At 43.5% G+C, this 23,884-nt stretch overlaps 2 protein-coding genes across 8 annotated transcripts in view; both read left to right on the top strand.

Moving 5' to 3' along the window:
- DRC7 (dynein regulatory complex subunit 7) overlaps positions 1-5,736 on the top strand; it is an 18,386-nt gene extending 12,650 nt beyond the window's left edge. For 4 of the 5 annotated variants that reach the window (XM_083852362.1, XM_083852363.1, XM_083852361.1 and 1 more), the window contains 5 exons: positions 195-305; positions 1,216-1,326; positions 2,352-2,546; positions 3,017-3,156; positions 3,310-5,736. In XM_083852362.1, coding sequence (XP_083708488.1) covers positions 195-305; positions 1,216-1,326; positions 2,352-2,546; positions 3,017-3,156; positions 3,310-3,400 — 648 coding nt within the window. In that variant the 3' untranslated portion in view covers positions 3,401-5,736. The remainder of the gene's footprint in view (positions 1-194; positions 306-1,215; positions 1,327-2,351; positions 2,547-3,016; positions 3,157-3,309) is intronic. The other variant, XM_083852364.1, reaches the window with a different exon arrangement.
- Positions 5,579-23,884, top strand: KATNB1 (katanin regulatory subunit B1). 3 transcript variants are annotated; one of them, XM_083852371.1, is made up of 19 exons: positions 5,579-5,736; positions 8,004-8,134; positions 10,281-10,398; positions 12,850-12,950; positions 13,504-13,545; positions 14,244-14,327; positions 15,355-15,470; positions 15,996-16,067; positions 16,292-16,442; positions 16,871-17,058; positions 17,196-17,326; positions 18,128-18,178; positions 18,353-18,429; positions 19,078-19,197; positions 20,180-20,329; positions 20,653-20,729; positions 21,131-21,205; positions 21,972-22,088; positions 22,694-23,884. In XM_083852371.1, the coding sequence occupies exons 1-19, from the start codon at positions 5,697-5,699 to the stop codon at positions 22,824-22,826; spliced, it is 1,974 nt and encodes a 657-aa protein (XP_083708497.1). In that variant the 5' UTR covers positions 5,579-5,696; the 3' UTR covers positions 22,827-23,884. The 3 variants fall into 3 exon arrangements, with proteins under 3 accessions (XP_083708497.1, XP_083708496.1, XP_083708498.1); XM_083852370.1 differs by having other exon boundaries at positions 17,193-17,326; XM_083852372.1 differs by lacking the exon at positions 5,579-5,736 and adding an exon at positions 5,840-6,205 and having other exon boundaries at positions 17,193-17,326.

Below are 23,884 nucleotides of genomic sequence, written 5' to 3'. Positions count from 1 at the left end.
AGATATAGTCTAGCTGACATTACTGATAGACTCAAAATCTAGATGAAGTCTAATCAGCTGTTTACCGTAGGCTAGATGTTTCAATAGTGTAAATCAGTGTCTCTATATTGACTGTAGCAGAATTGTGCCAATTTGTGTTTTATGACTCACAGTCAGAGAACACTACTGTCTTTCACTAGCTTATCTGCTTCCAGGCAGGGTCGTCTGTGAAAGACAAGAAGTTGCTACACCTGTACAAATTGCTGCAAGAACTAACAGAGGAAGAGAAGCAGCTGAAGCAACAAGTTCGGCAATCTGAAGCAGAGGTAACAGGGACGTCTCCATGGTATTGTCAGAGTTGGTCAGGTGTACTCTTTGTTCTCAGGGAGGGAGATAGTTTCAGAGAGCAAATAACAGTGTATGAATTGGGGCATCTAGAAATATCTGCTTTTTGTCTGGGAATGAGATCAAAAAAGAAAGGATATTGTGTGTAACGTAAATCTAGTTGCTAGGCATTTCCAGGAAGCCATAACCGTAATACTGAAGTGATTTTTTGTAGGAAAAACTGCAGGAAAATATTTCATAAAATACACCACTTGTACTGCTAATCACATTGAGACCAGTGTAACAAGTGTTCTTACAAGTCTTTGTGGCTACTTCGTGATAAATACAACCATTCTAGCAGGTGGAGGCAAAGCTCCTGGATTTTATTTTTTATATTGCTTTTATGTGGAAGAGAAAACCCAGAAAGAGCTGGAGATGAATGCGCAACAATATTAGCACAGAATAATAATAAAGAACAAGATTGCAAAAGCCCATTTTTCAGAAATTTGAAGAGTATAAGCCATGACCTCATGAACTACCTCACCAAAGTTTGCAGTCGTGATTTATTAATGGTCAAAATATCCCTGTTGCTTGTGCTCTATATCTTCCTAAGACAAAGAGAAAAGCTAAAGCTATCAGTGCCATTTCAAAACTGTTGGCAAGACTATGACTCCAGAACGGCTTTGTTACTGAGTAATGTTAATTATTGGACTCCAAATTACATCACTCTAAAAATAAGGCCATTATCAGATTGACCTATCAGCAGAATATGAGCATATTCATATAGATCTAAAATGTATTTAATCTTATGCTACAGTTCTTGTATGCAGCATATGTTCTGTTAGCAGGTGAAGCATTTCAAAGTACGATCACTTTGTGAGAAAGCTAAGGTGTCTTCTGATTTTTTGGAAGGTGCTAAATATTCTGAAAATCCGTGAGAATGAAGAAGCAGACATTAAATTGACAGTTTCAATTTATAATACAGAGAGGAATGAAAAGAGGAAACAACAATATGAAGCCACGGTAGGCATTCTTTATTAATCCCGGTGTTTATTACATGCACACAAAGAAATCCAGAGTAAGCTTCTTCTGTCTGACATTACCTCTAATGAGCATTTAGTATTATTAGAACATACTGAGCCAAATTCCTAGCAGTTACAAGTCAGCACAGATTTAGCTTTCCTGTGAAAATATAACATGGTCATGGTATGATCTTCTAACTCTCTGGACTAGCCCCCCCTCCCCATCAGAGAAGGATTATTGTTTTATTTTATTTAGTTAGTAAAATAATTAACAAGTATTAGTTGACAATGTGATTGTCAGGGGAGTATGATGGTGGAATCCAAGCTGCATCTTTATATCTAGGGCTCTGTATTTATGTCAGGAATATGTGCACTTCTTTGTGTGAGGGTTTTATTCAGCTATGAATCAGTTGGTTTTTTTTTTGTTGTTGTTGTTTTCAGTATTAGTTGCAAAGCCTATTTTGTTCCTGGATCTCTCTCAGAAATTATTACCTTAGGAATGTTGTGGACAAACACAGAAAGATTCAAGAATAATTATTTGCAACATTTCAAGATCTCCAAGATGTTTCTTGTGAACGATTTTTAGGCTGAGCTTTCCTGAACAGATAAAAGTTATAAGAGGTGATACTAGGTTTACATACCAAACATTTAGTGTGAAACACAGAGGTAAAGATCCAAGAACCAGTTGTTTGCCAGTCTACAAGCTAGTATCATGCAAAATACCCTGTCCAAATACAAATGCATTTTGGCCTGCTTGTACCACAGTAGATAGCATGTTCTGTGTAAGATACATCTCTACAATCAAAGAAATTAGGAGAGATGCTAAAAAGGATGATAGAAAATAAATTACAGAATAAAAAACACCTTGGGAAATGCAAGAGTATTGATCAGCCTACAGGAAAAAGAAGCATTATTTCCTCCATAGGGTGGAATGAGTTTTGGCCTTTGCTTTTACTTTGCCTTATCAAAGGGTGTTTGGGAAACAAGTCAATGGGATCATGACTCTTTCTGTCCTTTCCCCTCCAGAAGAATGCAATGGAGGATGAATTCCCAGTACATGAGGAACAGGATCTGGATTACCTGGCACCTTTTCTTATTCAAATTGGCCATCCTGAGAAAATGACCAAGGGGCAGGTTCTGCGCCTCAGAGATGACTGCCTGACTGATTTTAAGAATCGTCTCATTGCTAAGGCCAACATCATCCAAGCTCGCTTTGAAAAGGTATTCCCAGCCTTACTCCAGGACGAACATGTCACTGGAGTCTCTTCTGCACTGTCAGGAGGGTAACACACCTCATTGTGACAGCAGGCAGGAAACAGAACCCCTTTACCTTTAAGAGAGTCATAAACAAGCCTGTGTATTTTTTGTCATTAACATGTGAGATCAAAGAACAGAATAGCTCCAGGGTCAAATTCAGTCCTTGTTTCAAGCAGGGCTGCTTTGGTTCTCCAGTGTTTCTTGACTACAGTGAGGCAACACATTCTGGTCCTGCAGCTTCTCACTGGTCCACGTGTTTTGATTTCCTTGTTTTCATATTCTGTGAGACCTCATCTCAGACTTATTGCCTGCCATGAAAATAGAACGGCTCTTATTTGTGGTTTCCTTCATCTTGGCTCCCTGAACTTTGAGTTGCACTTTTGTGCTCCTCGCTCTCCATCACCCTGACTTCTTGTGACTCATTCCCTCAACAGGAGGTAGAAGAGCTGAAGAAGAAGAACCAGCAGTTTCAGGAAAATCAGAGTCAGCTCAGCAGGGAGGAGGAGGCTGTCTTCCTCGCTGATTACTCTGAAACCATGTTCCGTATCCACATTGTAGCGTTAAGGCTCAACAGGTATTGGAAATGACTGCTTGAACAGTGTCTAGTAGAATGGGGGGTCTACCAGTCAGCATTCCTAGTTACTCAGCAGTGAAGCTATTCTGTAAAATATTCTACTGTATGCCCTGCTGCAGCTTTACTCTGATGTTTGTTACCTTCTTGTTCTAGGGAAAAGCAGACAGCACCACAGAAATACCTTGCTCTTGAAGAGAAACTGCGCAAGGACCCTCGCCTAGCTGTGCACCTCAGTCATGCTTGATTTCTTCTTTATTCCTTCACATCAGACACTGAATCAGTGCTGAAGCCTGTTACAAGCTGCCTGAAAAAAATGCGGGTCTTTCCTACTTGCTTGTAGTAAATATTGCATTATCATCAGATTATGCTAATAGCCTTTATGCACCTTTTTCCAGAATTCCATTTTAATGAACTTATACTATTCCACTGTCTTTTTCTTCTCACTCTTTTGTTCTAAGGTCAACCTATATCAAGAGTGTCAAGCGATTACACCATGGTTGACACTGAGGTCTGAATGAGACTTTAGCTTTAAGTTCTGCTTCAGAAGTTGCTACAAATTACGTATGCTGCATTGCATAGCTTCTTCTGGGAAGTTGCTCCCTAGCTACTGACACCAGAAGCAGCATTATTTGAGAATATATATTCCAATATAATAATATTTCAACAAACTTAAAATATTGTTTTATATGTAGCACTAGTAAAGATTTTGAACTCGTCAGTTCACAACAAAGAAAAATTATTTGACCTCACTTAGAGCTATTAGCTACAAAAAAACAGCAGACTAATACTTAAATTGACCAACTTTGGACTTTAGTATTTTTATTTTTCCTCTTTGAAATGTCTCCAATCACTGATCACAAATATTGGCAGACAGGGTAAAAGATGTCAAGAGCAATTAAACAAGCATTCCAAATCCAAGGAATTTTAGGTAATCAAACATTTTGGTTAATCATCATCCCCTGATAGCTATAAATAGAAGACAGCATGTACATGACACACATTAGTATTTACTGAAGTCCCTGAACCTGCTAGGAAACAATTTCTGATTTTCTCTATAGTAGATTAGGCATAGTAGACACATATGGTGGTGCTGCCTACAGCCCCTGACAACTACTTTCTTCAAGGAACAACCTGTAATTATCATTTTCAGCAAAGGCTACACAGATTAAAGCTGGGGGAAAGGCAAAAACATATTTTCCTGTGGTATAAACATATTTTCCTGGGGTATAGCAGAATAATGGTCATTACAGCTGAAATACACCATGACCCAGAGCAGATTAGACTCATTGTTTTATGGTAGCTGCCCATTTTAAGTGTGATAGATACTTTAAGCGGATTATGTGTTGATTGAGGGTATGATTCATTCCCTTTTGTGTGCACCTATCAAAAACTGAGCATTTCTGCCTCCTGTGGGCAGCAGTTGCAGTGTCTGACACTGGCCAGGGTAAATCCCGGGGTGTGACAGGGCCTCCCAGCTCCTAGGGAGCTCCTGGGTTTTGGAGCTCCAAGGTCTTTAATGCTCCAAGCGCATCGCGTTCCCCGAGGGTCTGACCATTGGAGCAGCCACCAACATGCTGCTCCTCACAGCTCTGTGCAATGTGCTGCTGACATGGTGACCTAGGATTTCACAGAATCACAGAATGCTCTTAGACACATGGTTTAATTCTTAGGTTGCCCTGTGCGGAGCCAGGATTTGGACTCTCCGATCCTTGTGGGTCCCTTCCAACTCAGGATATTCTACAATTCCATGATTATCCCCCTCTAATCAGCGTAGAAACAGGCCAGGAAAGGAGAAAACTTTTAAAATAACTCACTCTTCTGAGGTACTTAAATGAGAGGCGTTCAGGTAAGAGCACACTGCTGAAAAAGAACTGAAGGAATTTAAGGATCTAGCCCAATTTCCAAATCACTAGGACTGAACTCCTGAAGGGTTTAGGACCCCAGGGAACTGAGGGGAAAGAAAACCCTAAGGTTTCTAGACAGGAATTTAAAAAGATATATAAACAAAGAAGAAGCAAGCAAGCCTAGGATTATTTATTGATCCATATTAATTCCATACCAGAAGAGCAACCAGAATATATTTATTTAAAAAAAAAAATTTACAAGCACCAGGGACACAGCAGCTGCCCCTTAAGGATCAGCTAACACATTTTGTCGAGTGCGAGCGCGAAGCTACAGCTCTGCCTTCTCTTTTGACCGAGCAGCTGCCGGCGGCGCCCGGGACGAAGGGAAGGAGAGAAGCACGGCTCTGACAGGGCCCAACCCCGCCTCCCCCGCCATGAAACGCCGGCCTCAGCCCCCGCGCGCCTCCCTCCTCATTGGCCGCGCTCGCACAGGCTCCAAGAAGCCGCGCTGCGAGTGGCCCAGCCGCCCCGCGGTCGCTGGGGCAACCGCCCCTCCCGCGGCTCCCATTGGCCGGGAGGCTCACGGAGCCCGGGCAACCGCACGGCTCGTGCGGCGCGGCGGGGCCGGGAGGAGGGGGGGGGGAGGGGGGCGCCGCGGGTGCCGGGCCCGGGCGCGGAGCCTGGCAGCGGCGGGAGATGGCGGCGCCCGTCAGCACGAAGGCGGCCTGGAAGCTGCGTGAGTGCCCGCCGCTCCCACCCGGACCCGCGCCCTGCCGCGGTCGCGGCGGCCCCGGGCTCCCCTGCCGAGGGCGCGGCGGCCGCCCCCGGAGCCCGGGCCGCAGCCGCGGGTGCTGTGCGGCTCCGTCCCCTGAGGCTGCGCTGTCAGCGAGGGGCGGCGAGCACCCGCCGCTCTGCGCCCGGTGCCTTCCCTCGGGAGGGGCGGTGACGCTCAGCGCCTCGCCGCCCCGGTGCTCGGTGGTGTCACGGGGGCTGCCAGGGGCTGGTCAGAAGCTGCGGGAGCAGGCGGTCCTGCAGACACCTTCGCTCCAGGCCGGGGGTTTGGGGCCTGGGGTTCGGCTAGCAGGGAATGGTGTTGTCAGCTGGCAACGGATGGAGCTGAGATAATTAACTTCGCAGTTTCTTGTGTTTTCTGTGTTACCTTCCTCTTCCTGAGGCTCTAGAGTTGTAGGAAAAACTACTAAGAGGTCGGTTGGTCTCAAATCTCCATCATCTTTAAGTGGGCAGAAGTTCTTGATACTTCGTTTTGCTCGGCTCTGTCCTGTCTGAGCATTGTCCTTAGAGAGAAGGGTTCTGGGCGTTAGAAGCGTTTCGGTGATGCTCATTAGGAGCTCGGCATCGTTGAGCTGGTGGGTGACATCAGCCGGGGGTGAGCACGCTGTGAAAACACGCCGTGGGTTTCGGGAACTGGCACTTCACTGGGGGCAAGGGTGTTGCTGTCTGGCCAAGGCTGGAGCGAGCCTCTAACCTGGCTTTATGAATAGAGTTCTGTGCTTCGGCAATGACATTTAAACTACCACTATATTATTATGAACAAAATTAAGAGGGGGAGAAAAAATGGAGTTGCTGATGTACTCGTATTAGCGGCAATGTTTAGCATATATACTTTCAATTTTAACTAGTGAGTTGGGCTGTTAATACCGGTTGTATTATTTGTTGTCATCAGTTCTGTGTGTACATACATACTTTACTTTAGCATTGTCATAGGGAAGATTGGTCTTTCAACACAGCACAAGCATATTTTCAGATTTGTTCTCATTTAATTTACAGTCCATTTACCTTTGTAATTTGAAAGGTATTCCTCCAGCTAAAGTGAAAGTTGCACAGTTTTGCTTTCAAAAAAATGCTCTGGGAGACTGAGATCAAAGTACCTGTAATTATTGTTGCAGCTGTCTAATGTCCTTTCGGGTTAGGGTTGCATTTTAAATTTTCAAGTTGCCCCTCCCACCAAAACAACCTGAACAAAAGTAGAATTGATTACAACCTAACCCTTTTACAAATAAGTTTCATAACTATTAGGCATGCAAATCCAGTGAACTTTCAAAGAAGAGAACAGTAAGAGGAAAAAATAGTAAATGCATCTGCCAGAAGCTCCTGCCAAAAGCTTTGGTGGATTTTAAAGTCCATTATAAAAATAGTTATCTACGCAAAAATGCTCTTTTGGCTTCTCTTTTGTCCCCAAACTTGTTTCCATATGAAAAGGTTTTCCTAGAATTCTGTCATTGTGAAGCCCTCACAGCATCATACTTTCCTATCGGCCCCCCAGTTTTTTAATAGTCTTTTAGCATCGGTCACATTTGCTCTTTTGTGCCCTTTCACATAAATATTCATCCTTCCTTTGTCACAGTTTCACACTGTCTGCATTGCTAAATTTCACCCGTGTTCTGTAGTGGGAATGTAGCAAAGCCTCTTCTAAAGCTGAGAGAAGGCAGTTCCACCTCTGCCCAGGGCTGAGTCTGATTTTTTCTCTGTAAAGCAACAAACTGTACTGCTGCTAATCTGCCATTTCCTCTCAGTGTGGACACTGCTGCCGCTCTTCAGTACGGGACTAAAGGGCTTTTCTCTAGGTGCCTGTGTCTGCTGCTTGTCAGGCACGTGTCATTCTTCTACTTGTGAAACAGCTCTGCTTACTGAGACCCACCTAGGTACAGAAGGTAAAGCAGCTTCTGTGAGCAGGCTGCTACAGTCTAGCCAGTCTTTAAAAGCTACCCAGTTGCTGCTCATGAGAGAAGCAGTAAGCCATGTGAGTAGTGGAGTTGTGAAGCTTGGCCAGCAAATGTGTTAAGAGCAGCAGACGGAGCCAAGAAGGACTGTTTCAAGCCAGATAATAGCGTGACTTGTTATCTGAACTGTGCGTTGCTGCAGCTTGTCCAGTGACAACTGGAAAGGTTTTCTGGAGAAAGAACATTTTTCAGCCCTTTGGGAGGGATGGGGTGGAAAATCTTTATATAAATCCGCTATAACTGCTTGCTTCATGTTATGCAGAAGAGATCACGGCTCACAGCAGCAATGTGTCCTCGCTAGTCCTGGGGAAGAGTTCAGGCCGGCTTCTGGCAACTGGAGGAGATGACTGTCGAGTCAACATATGGTCAGTTAACAAGCCCAACTGCATCATGGTAAGAATGGGCCTGTTCTTAACTTTCTGGGGGATGGGAGAATTAATTCTGAGATGTAGAGGGTGGGAATGAGGGAAAAGACTACTGGGCCTGTGGGACTTCTATCGGGACCAAGCCAGGTGGCCAGATGCTAGCAAAAGTTAGGGACAGAATTCAGTAACTGGTGAGACTGCTGCTCCAGAGACGATCCAGGATGGCTGTCTGCTTCACTGGGGCCAGTATGTGCTCAGGTAATGAATGCTGAGCCTTCCGTTACTGTGCTACAGATAACGCAGTGCAGTTTTGTCAAGGACAGCTAGTTTTATAGTGCAAGCTACAGGGGCCAGTTTTATACCCTGGAGTTTGCCCTCAAAGCAGGAAACAGCCCAAGTGGGTTGCATTTCCACCTGTCCCACAGTCATTTATTGTCAGCACGAAGTTTGTCAGAATACTTTGCTGACTTAACAGTAGGCTGGGGAAGAGTAATGCTGTGTGCAGCATTACTCTCATTACTTGTTAGAAAGAGTAGAGTTACAATAGTGGTTACCACCAAAGCACACCATAAATACATTTAACAGCTGTCTTGTCCTGTATCGCTTTGCCTTCCAGTGGATGTTGTGGAAAAGTATCTTTAGCAAGTGTCCCTTGTCACTTGATTAATTAACAACACAATAATGTTACATTGTGAAAGGTATTTCTCTAAACAGAGTGAACCATATGAGGAGAAAATTGAGAAAGTAGGATCAAAAAGGCTGAAAGGAGAATGTTTCTATTTTATTTTCCCATTTATTTATTGAGGTCAAGTATAAAGAGGTTGAAATAGATGCAAAAGTAGTTGCTCGCCTTTAGTAGCGCTGTGCTTCTGTCATAGCATAGTTAAGCTGTGTCTTTCTGGGCCCTTTGTGGTAGCATGACAATAGTCTGAAACCAGAGCATTGCTTTCCATGTGAAGGGCTGGAGGACTAAATATCTCCCTATGCCATCTGTGGGAGCAGAGGGCTGTAGCTGTCCTGTGCTTCCTGGGATACACAGACGTTGGAAGCTGGTGTTTGAGAGGCAACGTTGACTGGAACTGGTCTTGTGCCGTTGTTAAAGATTAAAAAAATAAATCTTGAGTTTGTGGTCGTGCTTTGTATTTTGCTATCTGAAATTCACCTTTAGTATTTTAATGTTAAGGTTCAAGATGGTTGCATTTTGGGGAGGAGGGAGAAAAGGAACTTCTAGAGTAGCATTGCATCTTGTTTCATGTTTGAGTTCTGTTTCACACTGAGCAGTTACAGTTGCAGCTGTAGAGCACTGCAGGCCTGCTTGAAATTCAGAGAAAGCCCTCTCAGAGTAGGTTGCTGTCAGTCAGCATTCTCATTTTCTATGTGTGTGCAGAGGCACAGAGCAGTTTAACTGTTTAAAAAGACCTGATTGAGGATGGAGTAAAGTCTAGGATAATAATATTGCTTAATTGACAAGCAAAAGGTCTATAATTGTGGTATGTGTGTTGATTAGTTTTCTAGAAGTAGTTTTTAAATATTTTTGCATTTTAATTAAATACTAGCCTTCTCAAAATTCTTATATAATTGTAAGCTTTTAGATGCTCAAGGATGAAAGAAGCTGCGTACATGTGAAGTAAGGCCTCTTTACTCGAGTTAATAGTTCAGTAACAGCACTGTGTTATCACTGTGACACCCATGCATTGTGGCAGCAACGTATGACTCCTTGCTTTTGTGAAGGTTTTGAAGTGGCCCTGCTTTCACACTTGCTTTGATTTTGTAACCAGTTCGTGAGACTTGCATGACCCATTTAGAGCAAACGTAGTGAGAATGTGCTTGCGTAGCATAAGTTTTATAAGGTAAGCATGTGTCAGCCTCATCTGGGCTTCTGCAGGTAATGTTTAGCTACACGTTTCTGTTGATGCAACCTTTAAAAATTAGTCAGCGTCCCAGAAGGTGGAATAATGTGGGAGGTACGTGCACAGTGCTCTGTGCAGTAATGATCTTTACGATGCTCTAGCATGCTAGTTGGTGATAAGGGAAAAGGGTCAGTGGCACAGCCAAGTGGTCCTAACTTACAGCTAAATACTTCAGTTACCAATTGAGTATGAACTGGTTGTGGTTGTGGACTTAAGCTGTCTGTGTCAGTAGCCATTGATTGTGACTCATGGTTTTCTTTGCAGAGCTTGACAGGGCACACATCACCCATTGAGAGTCTACAGATCAATATAAACGAGGAACTCATTGTTGCAGGGTCCCAGTCAGGGTCCATTCGCGTTTGGGACCTGGAAGCTGCCAAAAGTATGTTTCCATGAATTTTCTCTTCTGCTAATATATAGAATCATTAAGGTTGGAAAAGCCCTCCGAGATCATCTGGTCCAACCATCCCCATGCCACCAATGTCATCCACTAAACCGTCTCCCTAAGCACCACGTCCAACCTTTCCTTGAACACCCTCAGGGACGGTGACTCCACCACCTCCCTGGACAACCCGTTCCAATGCGTAGCCACTCTTTCTGAGAAGAAATTTCCAACCTGGAGCAACTTGAGGCCATTCCTTCTTTTCCTATTGCTAGTGATCTGCGAGAAGAGGCCGACCCCAGCTCCCCACAACTTCCTTTCAGGTAGTTGCAGAGAGCAATAAGGTCTCTCCAGAGCCTTCTCTTCTCCAGACTAAACAACCCCAGTTCCCTCATCCACTGCTGTAACACAGCAGCTCTTGGAGAGGGAAGAAAGAGAAAAGACAGCTAGTTTGGACAAAAGGAAATCTCCATGCCAGCAATGATAACAATGTTGCCTTTTCCTTTACTGTTGAATTTGATTCTCATGGTCTATCCTCAAAGTGGGGTGAACTTGAAGATGGCAAGATAGTTCAGTCTTTCCCATTTGAATAAGACTGCAGCTGTCATGTGAGGAGATGGGGGAACTGCTGAAAGAGTTCCTACTTGTTCAGGGTATTCTTTGAGGATGATGCTTTGTGGTAAATCCCCCCAAAGATGCCAAGGATTCTCTTCAAAAAGGCAATGGTAAAAAAAAAGAAAATATGCATTATTTCTCTCCAGAGTCACCAAAATGAGGGGGACACAAGCTTTTGGGGTATCGTGGGAAAGCTGTATTACTGTGCAATCTCCAGACCAAATTAAAATACTAACTTTGTCTTGTTTTCTTTCTTTCTTTATGAAACCCAGTTTTGCTATATCCTTATGCTTATCCATGCTGACCTGGAAGGTTCCTAACTTATGAAGAAAAGCCCAGCATTGCTTTCTTCTTAGTTTCCAGTACTGTTAGAGGGCTTCTGTGCAATTCCTACTGAGACTATAGAGCTGTGTGCGCACACTGAAGCAGAAATTTGCGCACATATTGTGGAGATTGAGCTGAGGAACTAGTTGCCAGGGTTTTAACCTCAGAGTGTTGAAGTCTGTATTCCAGATATTTTTTTCTGCACATAGAGAGTAATTAGACGTATATAAAAATTATATTCATAGCCTCAGCTTAAAATTATCAGCCTTAATAAATGGATGCTCTAATTCTAAAACCAGATTAAAAGCTTTAACTGTATTAGGTTCTGCACAAGTCCAAGAATCTCCTGCTTGCTGACTTCTTCTTCTAACTTTCATTTTTTCCTCAAGTGATTTTTCTCCTGTTATACTCTTGCATGACTGTATAAATAGACAAGGGCCTGATTTTTAGTAAATCTTAAAAGCTATGAACTCATTAAGCTCTGATCCTTTGAAGGACAACTGTTGAATTATACTTATTGCATTTTTCCTCAAATCCTAGAACAAATTTGAAAAGGTATCATGAATCACTTGTAGGCTTTCCTGCATAAATACTGTAGAAGGAATTTATATTTCTTGTAGTTTGCTACTTGCTCATACTAAGAACATGTAATGAAAACAGACTGACTTTGGCCAAGAAGGCAAGCAGCAGGTGCCATAGATATTAAAGATCATGATACCGTCCCAGATGACTGATGGTGGAGAGAGATTGCCTCTGTCATTATATAAGCATTTTTTCTTCCTCAGAGTTGAGTTCTGCATTCATCTCTACTCTCAGAGATGCAGTATACCTGTTCAACTGGTCCTTTCTGGTTTCCAGAATTACAGGAGGTGTTACTTTGTTGATGACTTGCTCAAACACTGTGATCATTTTCTTTGCCTCATGCTTCCTGAGTGTCCATTCCCAGTCTTTGGGATGTTTCTTGCAAGGGACAGTTGAAGGAGGCCAGTGCAGGTACTAGAAAATCAGAGGTGGAAGTTGGACTTGTGTCTGGACTAGGGTGCAGAGTCCTCAGAAAGTGCTTGTCTAATAGCTGCAAGGTGAATGATGTCCTTTTCACTTCCTATATGACACTATATTCCCCTACACACCAGTTTTGCTCTTTGCAACAAGTAGAAAGATAGCACTGCCTGACAGCTGCCTCTAAGAGTACCTTTTTAGTTTTATTTTAAGGTTGGACACCTTTGAGTTTTATTCATGCTTCCCACACCTAAGGACAAGAATTTGATTAGGATCATTGAAAATGGTGCCCTCTATTGCTGTTTCTTTGCATTGTGAAGGTAAAGTTGGAAACACGTAGAATAATGTATACAGATGAATAAAGTGTATGTAGCATGTCTAATGTACATTGTATTAGCATGTTTTTAATGGTGAGGATAGTATAGCAAAACTTCTGCATCCTGTTGGGGTGATACAAACTACTAAATATTTGCTCCTTATTCTTTCTCCCTGCTCCACTTCCCGATTTCCCAGTTCTTCGTACATTATTTGGTCACAAAGCGAACATCTGCAGCCTTGATTTCCATCCTTTTGGAAGTTTTGTGGCATCTGGCTCTTTGGACACGAACATTAAGGTAAAGCCTACCTTCCTCTAGAGATTACCCTCTTTGCTTGCAGTATCTTTGTTATGAAGAGTGACAGAATGTGTTTTCTGCCAAGCTGTTGGTAGATATTGTACATCCACATTTCCATGTGTGTTGGCAGGTGTATTTGTGAGTGCTTGTGAAATTCATGCATGTGTTTCCACAGTGGTAACTCATGAATGTGACTCCTCAGTTGTGGAATGTGGCTCATTCCACAGGGCTCGAGTTAGGTGCCAGCTGAGACCTGGTGTCAGTAAGCACAGATGTCCTGATTGCTATGGATTGTACCTGCTTCATCAGACTGGTATCTGACTGCAGGAACGGAGCTTCTGTAGTAAGAAATACCTTACAGAAGTGATTCTCACTTGGGAAGTTAGATTAGGAAATGTACCTGAAGCAAACAGGGGTTTAGCAGCCACTTCAGTGATTTCATTCTGCAGTGTTACCAGCCTGATGACTGCAAGAGCTCTTCTTTTGACAGAACTCTTGGGCCCCATACGTACCTTTCTAAGCATATCTTTTGTTTGCTTTTCTTCACCTGTAGCTCTGGGATGTAAGAAGAAAAGGCTGTGTCTTCAGGTATAAGGTAAAATGCTTCATTAGTTTTCAGAAGAGGGGAGAAGGATTTCTGTCAAGACTTCTAGGCAAACTTTAAAGTGATTATGTACAAGTAACTATGTAGTTTTGCTGGTGAGATCTGTGGGTTTTTTTTCTTCGTTTTTTTTTTTTTTTTTTTTTTCCCGAATGGTCTGATAAACCTCTGTAGGCCTCAGTGAATTGTATGGAAGCATTAAATGGATATCATAGGAATTAATGTACTGTAGTCTGCTTGGCTTCAGTGGGAGATGGAAAGCGCCCAATAGTAAGTGTTTCTTTATACCGTGGCTTGTATTAATGTGAAGTCCGCACTGCACTGAGATGGTTCTATTCATGGGGCCTTTCTATACCCAAAGATCTTGCTGTATGTTAATTTTGTAGCCAACTTAATGGCACTTCTGTCTTAACAAAGAAATCTGTTCAGCTTAAATTTGATACTTACCAGGTGAGCCAGATCTGTATTTACCACTCTTAAACTGATGCCAGAAATGGCTAGATGAGAGACATTATGCCCATTTAGTGTGACTAGGTATAGCTTTTGAGTGTAGAATGTAGTGTTATGTGAGTTGTGGACTACATGAAGCTGTTATTTGATTTTATTTTATTATACCATATCAAGTTGAAAGACAGTTTCCTCTAAAGGAAGAGAAAAGCAAAGGAAAATATTTTTTGTCTTTCTTATTGCAGGGTCACACTCAAGCAGTTAGATGTCTCCGATTTAGTCCTGATGGCAAATGGTTAGCCTCTGCTGCTGATGATCATACTGTAAAGGTAATTTATTATGACATCTCCTTTATGTGCTTGTGGCATATAGGAATACTGTGATCGTCTTTTTACCAGTCATTACCAACACTCTCTCTTAGCCCCCCTTTGTTTGTTAGGCATCTGGCTGGGCCCTGTGGCTTTGCGGCTCAAGACTGTTCATGGGAATTGTGTCCAGTGGCCCAGAGCATCTAGAAATGAATTGTGTGTTGGACAAGTGCACTTCATCACATATATGTTGACACTATGCGTGTAAAAGTCCAAGTTTTGATGATGGTAGAATTGTGATACCTGAACAGTAGTGGTGGTTCTCTTAGTAAATGTTACAGAATGAATTGTCCGCAGCACATTGCTTCGCTATACCATTTTCTGGCTCTATTCAGCTAATTCATTAGAGTTGTGTTACCATACACATTGCATATCATGATCAGTCTGAAAATTGCAGTCTGGACTGAACAAAGCAGGAGAAGGAATACAGGAAAGTATCAACTGAGGCAGCTTCTTCAGTTGTTTGTAATGTGGTACGGCAGAATGTTGGCAAAGGACTGATTTTTTTTGTTTCCAACTTCAGATGAAATAAGCTGGTCAGTTGTTTCACTCTGAATTTTTCAATGGAGACTGGAGCCCAGGAAGAATGAATTACTAAACGATTCAGAGCTTAGGGTTCTTGTTTCTTTACATTTGAGATTTTTATCTTCTGGAACAAGTGGAAATGCCATATCTTATCCCAGTTTTTAAATATAAAGCAGACTTCTAGGGGACAAATTACTACTTAAAACTAAAAAGGGAATTTAGAAGAGAATTTTTTTTTAAAAAAATTAATATTTATTTTATTATTATTATTGTTTTTTTGTCAACCTTAAGTGACCGGGACAGTGTCTCTTTTCCAGATCATTGCTTTCCTTGACAAACTCAAGTCTGTTCTGGGAGGAGGGGAAAAAGTGTTAGAAGATCACTGGTAAAGGGAAATTCAAAGTGTATTGAAATTCTTGAACATGAATTTTTCTAAGAGTCTTTTGTTCTTTCCTTCTTCCAGCTGTGGGATCTGGCTGCTGGGAAGATGATGTTTGAGTTTACAGGACATGCTGGCCCAGTGAACGTTGTAGAATTCCATCCAAATGAATACCTTTTGGCTTCTGGCAGCTCTGACAGGTATATGAGGGGAAAAAGAAAGAAGGGAGTTGTTTATGTCAGTTCCACTTTCAATGCCCTTCCTTTTAAGAACATGGCAAACAAGAATGTCACACAACTCAAACCTGCCATTGCAAGAGCCTGCCAGCTAGACAACAGCATGTCACATCTGTGATGTGCAGAATATGGAGATCTTACCTTCTCTTACAAAACTGATGATGCTCTCTGCCATGCTAGAAAACAATGCAGTAGGCTTGAGTGGCTCACTAATCGAACTGACATCCTATCTGAACAGCAAGCACTCCTGCTGTGCCAGCAGAGTGTCTTCAGCACTGGGTCTGCTCTAAATAACTATACATCTCTAGAGCCTCTCAGTGTCTTGGTTTGGATTCATGGATCTTAGCTAGACCAGTCCTCTGTGTAGGTTCATCATATATGCACAGCAGTGGAAGTCATTCTAGTTATTAGTATATTATTTTTAATGTTGAATCCTACCGCAGATTTCCAGAGGGATGAGCGACAATTTTTATTCTGTTTTGTGCACAGGACTGTTCGATTCTGGGACTTGGAGAAGTTTCAAGTTGTGAGCTGCATCGAAGAAGAGGCTACTCCCGTCAGGTATATTAAATTCCTCCTGCAGTGTACTAGGCAGAGACCAAAGCTGGGGGCAAAGGGAGAATTTCATGAAAGGGGGAATACTGGAGAGAAAGTTGCAAAGGTTCACCAGATCAGTACGTTCATTGCTGAAAACATCCTGCAGGTATTCAGTGAAGTCATAGATACAGCCCTGGGATGTTTATGGAAGTTGGAAGTTTCTAAACTCTCTATCTGCCTTTTCCTAGGTGTGTTCTTTTCAACCCAGATGGCTGTTGTTTGTATAGTGGTTTCCAGGATTCACTGCGTGTGTATGGCTGGGAGCCTGAACGCTGTTTTGATGTGGTCTTGCTGAACTGGGGAAAAGTGGCTGACTTATCTATCTGCAACAACCAGCTGGTAAGTCATTGTTCATGAGGAGTTGGTGAGGTGACTGCGAAACGTGAGATAAAATCCTTCTGTCTTGCTTGCAGGCCTTCTGACCTCTAAGCTTATGTCAGACTGCAAGTGGCCAGGGCATGCAGTGTGTCCAGCACCTAGAGCTTGTGTGTTTTTTCTTTCAAGAGCCTTGTGCTACATTTCATCTCTTTGGCTTCTGGAGGAAAGAACTGGGGCTTAGTTTGACCAGTATTTCAAAACTATGCTTGGCAGAAGTTTTATCATAGGCTTTCATGTAGCATTGGTAGTTTCAAATTGAAAAAGCCAAAGCACTGAATTGACAAATTCTCAAGTGCTGTCACACAGGGTCATTCCATCCTCCCTGATCATAGAAACGCTGGCATGTACCCTGCTGTTCAGCGAATTACCTTGATCTTTTGCCTCTGCAGATAGGAGTTTCCTTTGCGCAAAGCACAGTTTCTTCCTTCGTTGTGGATCTCAGCAGAGTCACAAAGTCAGGTTCAGTTCCTCATGGGCTGATCAGGGATGACAAGCCTCTTGTTCAGCCCACCCCCACAGGGTCCTCCCTTCGACGCATCTATGACAGGCCCTCAACTAGCTGCAGCAAGCCACAAAGGTAAGGGAAACTGCTGGTTTGTTGTAATCGCAAGCTTTATAAGGAAATGTACAAGGAAATTAGTGCTCTTTTTCTGTCTAACAGGGTCCATGTGACTTGCCCTAACAACATCCTTTTTTTCTTCTTCTTTTTAGCAGAGTGAAGCACAACTCAGAGAGTGAGAGGCGCAGTCCCAGCAGTGAAGATGACCGGGATGAGAAGGAATCAAAGGCTGAGATCCAGAACCCAGAGGATTACAAAGAGATCTTCCAGCCCAAGAATGCCATCTGTCAGTACCAGGGGTTATTGTGTTTTTGAGTGGTGGCTAGTTCAGAGCTGTAGACACTGAACTGTTTCATTGGAAGTGAATTCTGGCGTATTGTAATAGAGGCTTCACCTGTGACTGAGAGAGTTTAGAAGACTTGAATATTCCCTGCTTAATAAGTAGTTTTAGTGAACTGCTGGAAGGTTGCACCTTTGCTAGGGTGCAGTGATGTCTGATTGAGGTCTGGCCCAGAATCCAGAGCTCCGTTATGAGTATGGAGCCTTCCTGTCCTGATTAGGAAGGATTGCTGTGTTACAGAATCTTTATTTGCTTAGAACTCTGGTATATGTAAACTCAGCAGCCTCCATTAAAGAAGGAAAGGTTAAATGGTTTGTTAAAACAGTGATTGTTGTTTAGGAAGCACAGTGCAATGCATGTAACTCACTTTACTGTAAGTGAGAAAAATAAGATACTCTTTCTAAGGAAGCAATAGTCAAAATAATGACTTAAGTATGTGAATCAGTTTAGTTGGAGGTTAATTTTGTTTTTTTTTTAGTGTAACTTGCTTTTGACAGTGCACTGTCTTGTGCTTGACACCTCTTCAGCAGTGAGCTACATGGGTCAGTTTTGTCCCATCTGTGAAGGCAAAAATCCTTTGTTTAAACTCAACAGTAATGTCAAGGAAGGTCTGGAGGAGATAACTGCTTGCTGTGTCGCTGATTGCCCTAATCTCTGGAGTTGCTGGAGGTCTCTCAGCTCCAAGGCTGACCTATTACTAATCTGTAGCCTTGCATGGTTTGTCATTTTTTCCTTCTTTTTCTGTAGCTCGAACTCCTCCACGAAACAATGAGCCTTTTCCAGCCCCCCCTGAAGATGGTGAGTATGAAAATGACCCCTTGGTGGGAATGGGATTAGTAGCCCTTAAAACAGGGAGAGTTGCACGTCTGCAGAAATGACTACTTGTAGTCTTTGTTTATGGTACCTTTGCTCTAAGCTTCTCTTGAGAGGAACAATCAATTTCTACTTTCCCGCTTCTTTCCATCTTGATAGAACCTGTAACTGCAAAGGAAGCAGTGAAGCCTAACCAAGCTGTGGAAGTCCAGACCCCATTGCCAAAGCAGGAACTTGTACGTACAATGTAATCTGTTAATAGCTGTTCACATCCCCACTGTGAAAGGTTTGTGAGTTTTAGAGACATTACTGTTTTAAATCAAGCTGATTCCTTTACTGAAGAGCAATAAGAATGCAGCTTCAGCCTCTGTCAGTCCACGTGTCTCATCTGAGCAGCAGAATTGAAGGCCAGGCCTCCAGCAGACAATGGCTATATTACATTTGTTTGCTTCTCACACTTACAGTGGTATTTCTCCTTTAATATCAAAATAAATGCAATTCTCTGAAGAGAATTTAGGTACTACGTTTCCGCAGGTGCTTGAACTGAGACTATTTTAGAGTCAAAATCTCAAGCAGTTATCAGGACAGGATATGTTATTCAGGCTTCTTTAGAATTCTTTCTGCCTTTGGGCTGGCCATGGCCTATTGCCATAATTTTAGATGTTAATATCATTGACAGCATTCAGTATTCTTGCTGGGGCATCTTACGTGTACTTCACAAACCTTAATTAAGTCTTGATGTATACCTGAGGGACACTGCATTGCCTTCGAAGCCATGCTAGCAAATTGGAGACTGCCTTGAGAGGAAAGTGGGTCAGGAAAGAGGATATGAGACTAAGTCCATGTTATTGCTACTAGAACTTTTATCCCAATTTCTCCTGCAGCCTGATCAAATTCAGAGGCCACCAATTGCGTCCTCAACTCCTGTGACCAGAGCAGAGCTGTCAGTGATTCCTGCAGCCAGGAATGAGCCCATTGGCCTGAAAGCAACTGACTTTCTACCAGTAAGTGTCTCTGAACAGATGTTTTTGGCTGGCGTCAGTGCTGGATGGCATCAGAAAAAGGGTGTTCTTGGAGGTGCAAAAGTGTCTTAGGTGCTTTCTGCAGCCTGCAGTCATTGGTACTGAACGCAGCAGCCAAAGAACACATTCCTTTTCTGCTCTTCCCCTGCCAGTTTGCTCTCCTGCCTCCAAACTGCTTTGACTTGCAGTTCTTGTGGGATTAGCACCTCAGGGCTTCTGGACTGGGCCCCCATTGAGACTGACAGCAGGCTGATGCAAACACAGCCTGGTTGGTTCATGCTCATGAAGAATGTGTTATTAAACCAGGGAACAAGGGATGAGGCAAAGACACTGAATGATTCCACATTCTAGACAGTGATTCATTTAGAAAATTGTTGTCTGCCATTATATGCACATAATTATTTTATGGTAATCTTTGCCTCTTGCATCTTGGAGGCTTCCTGGCCACTCCTCAAGAGGGTATTCCCTAACGCAGAAAGGAGAAGGACCAGAGCATCCTCGTTATGACAGACTTTAAATGTGAGCAGGGGAAGTGGAGGTTCCAGCGTGACTTGGGCAGAAATCAACTGCGAGTCTAACAAATGGTGCAAGATTTATGTTTTTAATGAAAGTTGCTGGTTTCAGATTAGCATTTCATATCAAAAATAGGGTTTGCATGAAAATATTTCTTCATCCAAACATACAGGGTTTGAAAACTTACTTTTTCTTCACTCCTTTGAGATTTTTTTTCCAAAGTTTTAAACGTGTTTGTGATTTACCAAGTAGAAAAAAAAATAAAGTAGCTGAAATTGGAACAAATTGAGCATTTCCATTTCAAAAAGATTTTAAAACAATCTGCAAGGAAGTCTGTATTTCATTACTCTCTGTACTCCAAAATTAGCTCTCACCTAGGTCAGAGAAAGCTCCTATCCTTTCTGTACCATTCTGCTATGTTATCGCTCCTCCACTGTTGTCTACTTTTCAGGCTGTGAAAAACCAAAGCCAAACTGAGCTTGTGGATGAGGAAGCCATGTCGCAGATCAGGAAAGGCCATGAGACCATGTGTGTGGTGCTCACCAGCCGCCACAAGAATCTGGACACTGTGCGGGCTGTATGGAGCACCGGTGACATCAAGGCAAGGATGTGGAGATGCCTGAGGTTCATGAGGGGAACGGCTGAGCAGTTTTATTGTCTGGTGTGGAACCAGTTCTGCCTCATACAAAACTTGGGATCTCAGTGTTTGTTGCCGGGGTGCACCACAGAGTGCTGCTGTGTTCCAGCTGGGGTTGAAAGGTCACAAACATGGAGAGAACTTTCTCATTAGAGAGTTATCTTCTCTTACCTGGCTAAATCCATGTTCCCTATACCTTGTATTTGAAAAGTAGTACTTGGTATTTATTGCATTAGCCTATCCAGTTTAAGCCTTGCGATAGACTTCTTCTTCCCCTTCTCTCTCAGAACTCTGTGGACTCTGCTGTAGCAATCAATGATCTGTCTGTTGTTGTGGACCTCTTGAACATTGTCAACCAAAAAGCGTGAGTCTTGGGTCACTGGGATACCTGAGAGCTATCTGGCTGGGTGTCGGGAGCAGTGCGTTGTGCCTGCCTCATGTCCAGCTGCCATGGCAGCATGAAATGCATATGCTTGTAGTCAGATCTCCAAGTCTGCAGTGCCAGTAACTGCTGGAGTTGTACAGGGCCTTTTCTGTGTGCATTGATGTCTCACAAAGAAAATCGGTCTTAGGACTTAATGAAGTGATTCTGCTGGGAGTAAATGTGTCGGAACTAGCAACCTTCTATCACAAGGGGGAGTCAATGAACTTGCTCAGTAAACTTGGGTGCAGCTACTTGGACATTTTTGCCAGAAAGCTCTATTTGCGTCAGCTCAACTTTGGAAATCTTCAGTCTCAGAACATGTCCTTTTCTTTTCTTTTAAGGTCTCTCTGGAAGTTAGATTTGTGCACTGTAGTCCTGCCTCAGATAGAAAAACTACTCCAAAGTAAATATGAAAGGTGAGGCCACGAGAACATGATGTGCTTGTTGGGGAAGGTGTGGATGTTCATAAGAGAGCTCTGCTAAGCATTTTGTAGCTGAAAGAAAATCCTGGAAAGTCATAGTAGACACAGTATTATGCTGATACCACACCTGGAAAAGAGCACTGGAGTTGCCAAGTGAGTGTGGGAAAAGATATGTAGTATAGTGGGAAAGTATATGGAGGCAGGAAGTCCTCAGTAAGAACAGGATGTTGAGATTTGATGTAGGTGTGTTGGTCTGAAGGCAGGTATGACAGCCAGGAGGGGTCAAACAGGTGTAGACCAAGTGTGCTCTGTGCGTTGATGATTAAACTGTTGACTTGGGACAAAGGGAATGAAGTCTAGCAACAGTCCTGGGGTTGCTTAGAAGACTGCTTTGAATCTGATCATTAGGTGGGAAGAAAATGCAGCATCTCACTTAAGATGGGGTTTTCTGTCCTTCTTTCCTACTAGGAGAGAGGATTCTTCCAGGTGCCCTCAGCAGGACACCTCTGCTCTTGAGCAGAAAAGTCACACTTAGCAGTGTATATGCCAGGACATTTTAAAAGGGCTCACTTTGTCAGTCTCAACTTGAACCAAGACTGTGTTGGCACTCATTTGGTACTTGTCTCCTTGCCTGGTTACAGGTGGTGAAGGGGAGTTGTTTGAGTACATTATCCCCAGTGACTGGATGTGTGTGAGGGCTGGCTGCTGGGAGGAGAGGAATGGAATTCAAGTGGGACTTGATTCTCTGTTTGCTTTCCAGTTACGTGCAGACTGGCTGCACCTCCTTGAAACTCATTCTCCAGAGATTCCTGCCATTGATCACAGACATGCTTGCTGCACCACCTTCGGTCGGCGTAGACATCACCAGAGAGGAAAGGTGAGGCACTTACCCACATCTACTTGCTTCCTTTCAAACCAGCCTTTCTCTTGGTGAGTCTTGCTCCTTTCCATCAAGGTTTTGATACTAGACTGGGCATGCCTTCCCTTTTGTCTGCAAATACCAAACCCTCCTGCTCTGAGGAAAGGGCCAAGGACTGTTTTTTTTTTTTTTTTTCCCCTCTGTCTCTGTGTATTGAGTCATACCTAACCAAAGTGCAAATATGTCAGAAGTAAAGCCAGCTGGTGGCTGCACCCTTCACCTCACAAGGCACATGAGCTGTCAGCCAGGCCTTGGATTTCCAGTTCATTCATAGGATAGCTCTGCTCTCAGAACTGGCTCTCCAGAAACAGCACCTCCTTCCTCCCCAGTCTTTACCGCCAAAGGGGAAAACAGGAGTGAAAGAGCCCTTGTGTGAATGCCATTCTCCTGCATCATCAGGATGTGGGCTGAAGACAAGCTGCTTCTGCAGAGTCATGCTCCTGTTTCAACCAGGCCACTTGCAGGGCTTGCATTTTCTCTCCTGCTTGGCTGAATCTTAGGCGCTTCAGGAGCAAACACATCTATGTAGCTGAGCATTCATGCTGTGTCTGTTGTTTTCACAGGCTCCATAAATGCAAGCTGTGCTACAAGCAGCTGAAGAACATCAGCAACATTGTCAAAAACAAGTCTGGGCTCAGTGGCCGCCATGGTAGTGCCTTCCGGGAACTGCATCTCCTCATGGCTGTCCTGGAGTGACAGCTGCCACCTCCTCATCTGCAAACACGTGGCCAAAATCCCCTCTGCTCTTGGTCTGACTGGATTTCACCTCTCTGTGTGTTCATCCTTCCACCACAGCACAGTAGGGAACAGGAATCTTGCTGGCTGGCCACCTGTCCAGCACCAGTACCTAATGGGCTAGGTATAAGACCTGAGTGGAGAGGTGCCTGTGCGCTGCAAGGGGACCAGGCTGGCTGAGGATTCTGCAAAAAATCCCTGTAGGGAAGCAGCTTCATTTCAGCTTTTTACCTCAGCATCAAGCTCTGAGTTGTTTTGTCTCTGCGTGCTGGCCTTACTCTGGCTGGAGGGCTCCAAACCTGCTTGTCACCTTTCCTTCACGCATGTGCTGTTGGTTCTTGACACTCGGCTCCGATGGCCCAGGCCTGCTCTCTGCAGCATGCTGAGGACTGCAGCTTTTGTCCCCCAAAAGCCTGCTGTGGTGTGGAGCACCCTTTCCCTACAGAAAGGACTTGACCTCTTCTGCTGGCACATGGGACCAGCCTTGTTGGCTTGCTTCAAAAAAATGTGAGCCAGGACACTGTGCCACCACACCTGATATAGTCTCGAGGGCCTGTTTTGAGAGGAAGTTGTCTCATAACTTGACAATCCCTGCTGGTAACCCTGCCCCACAGAAGATTAGTATCTTCAGACTGTTGCTGGGAAATGAGGTCTACCTGGATCTGTCGACCTATATGACTTCAATAGGACTTGCCATACGTTTGCCTTTGGGGGTAAGGGTGGAAGAATGGAGGGACGTGGACTAATGTCTCTCTACATCCACTGGAGCACTCTTAGGATTGTGGTTTTATTGTTCTGTTTTGTCATCCTGTCTGTCCCTGTTTTTCCCTCCTCCCCCAGTCCAATAAATGGCTGTCAGAACCCTTCTGTCCCTCTTTCTTCTTTCCTTTGGGGAAAGAGGCTCCTGTTGGTGCCTCCCCTGCTCCTCCCAGTCTGTCTCCTGTTTTATACACTGGAGCCTGTTGTCTAGGAAACTGTAACTTATAATGAATTTTAATAATAAAAGATTTGTAACTTTT

The sequence above is a fragment of the Anser anser genome (assembly GCF_964211835.1).
Source record: "Anser anser genome assembly, chromosome: 11".
Classification (NCBI taxonomy): domain Eukaryota; kingdom Metazoa; phylum Chordata; class Aves; order Anseriformes; family Anatidae; genus Anser; species Anser anser.
The sequence above is the reverse complement of the archived record's forward strand: the minus strand, read 5'-3'. Positions and strand labels throughout refer to the sequence as shown.

Bases quoted from the DNA above. Each gene is read 5' to 3' on its own strand.
- KATNB1 (XM_083852370.1), top strand. From the start codon at position 5,697: ATGGCGGCGCCCGTCAGCACGAAGGCGGCCTGGAAGCTGC. The intron at 12,951-13,503 runs GTAAAGCCTACC...CTTCACCTGTAG, and splicing joins CTTTGGACACGAACATTAAG to CTCTGGGATGTAAGAAGAAA. The intron at 15,471-15,995 runs GTATATGAGGGG...TTTTGTGCACAG, and splicing joins GCTTCTGGCAGCTCTGACAG to GACTGTTCGATTCTGGGACT.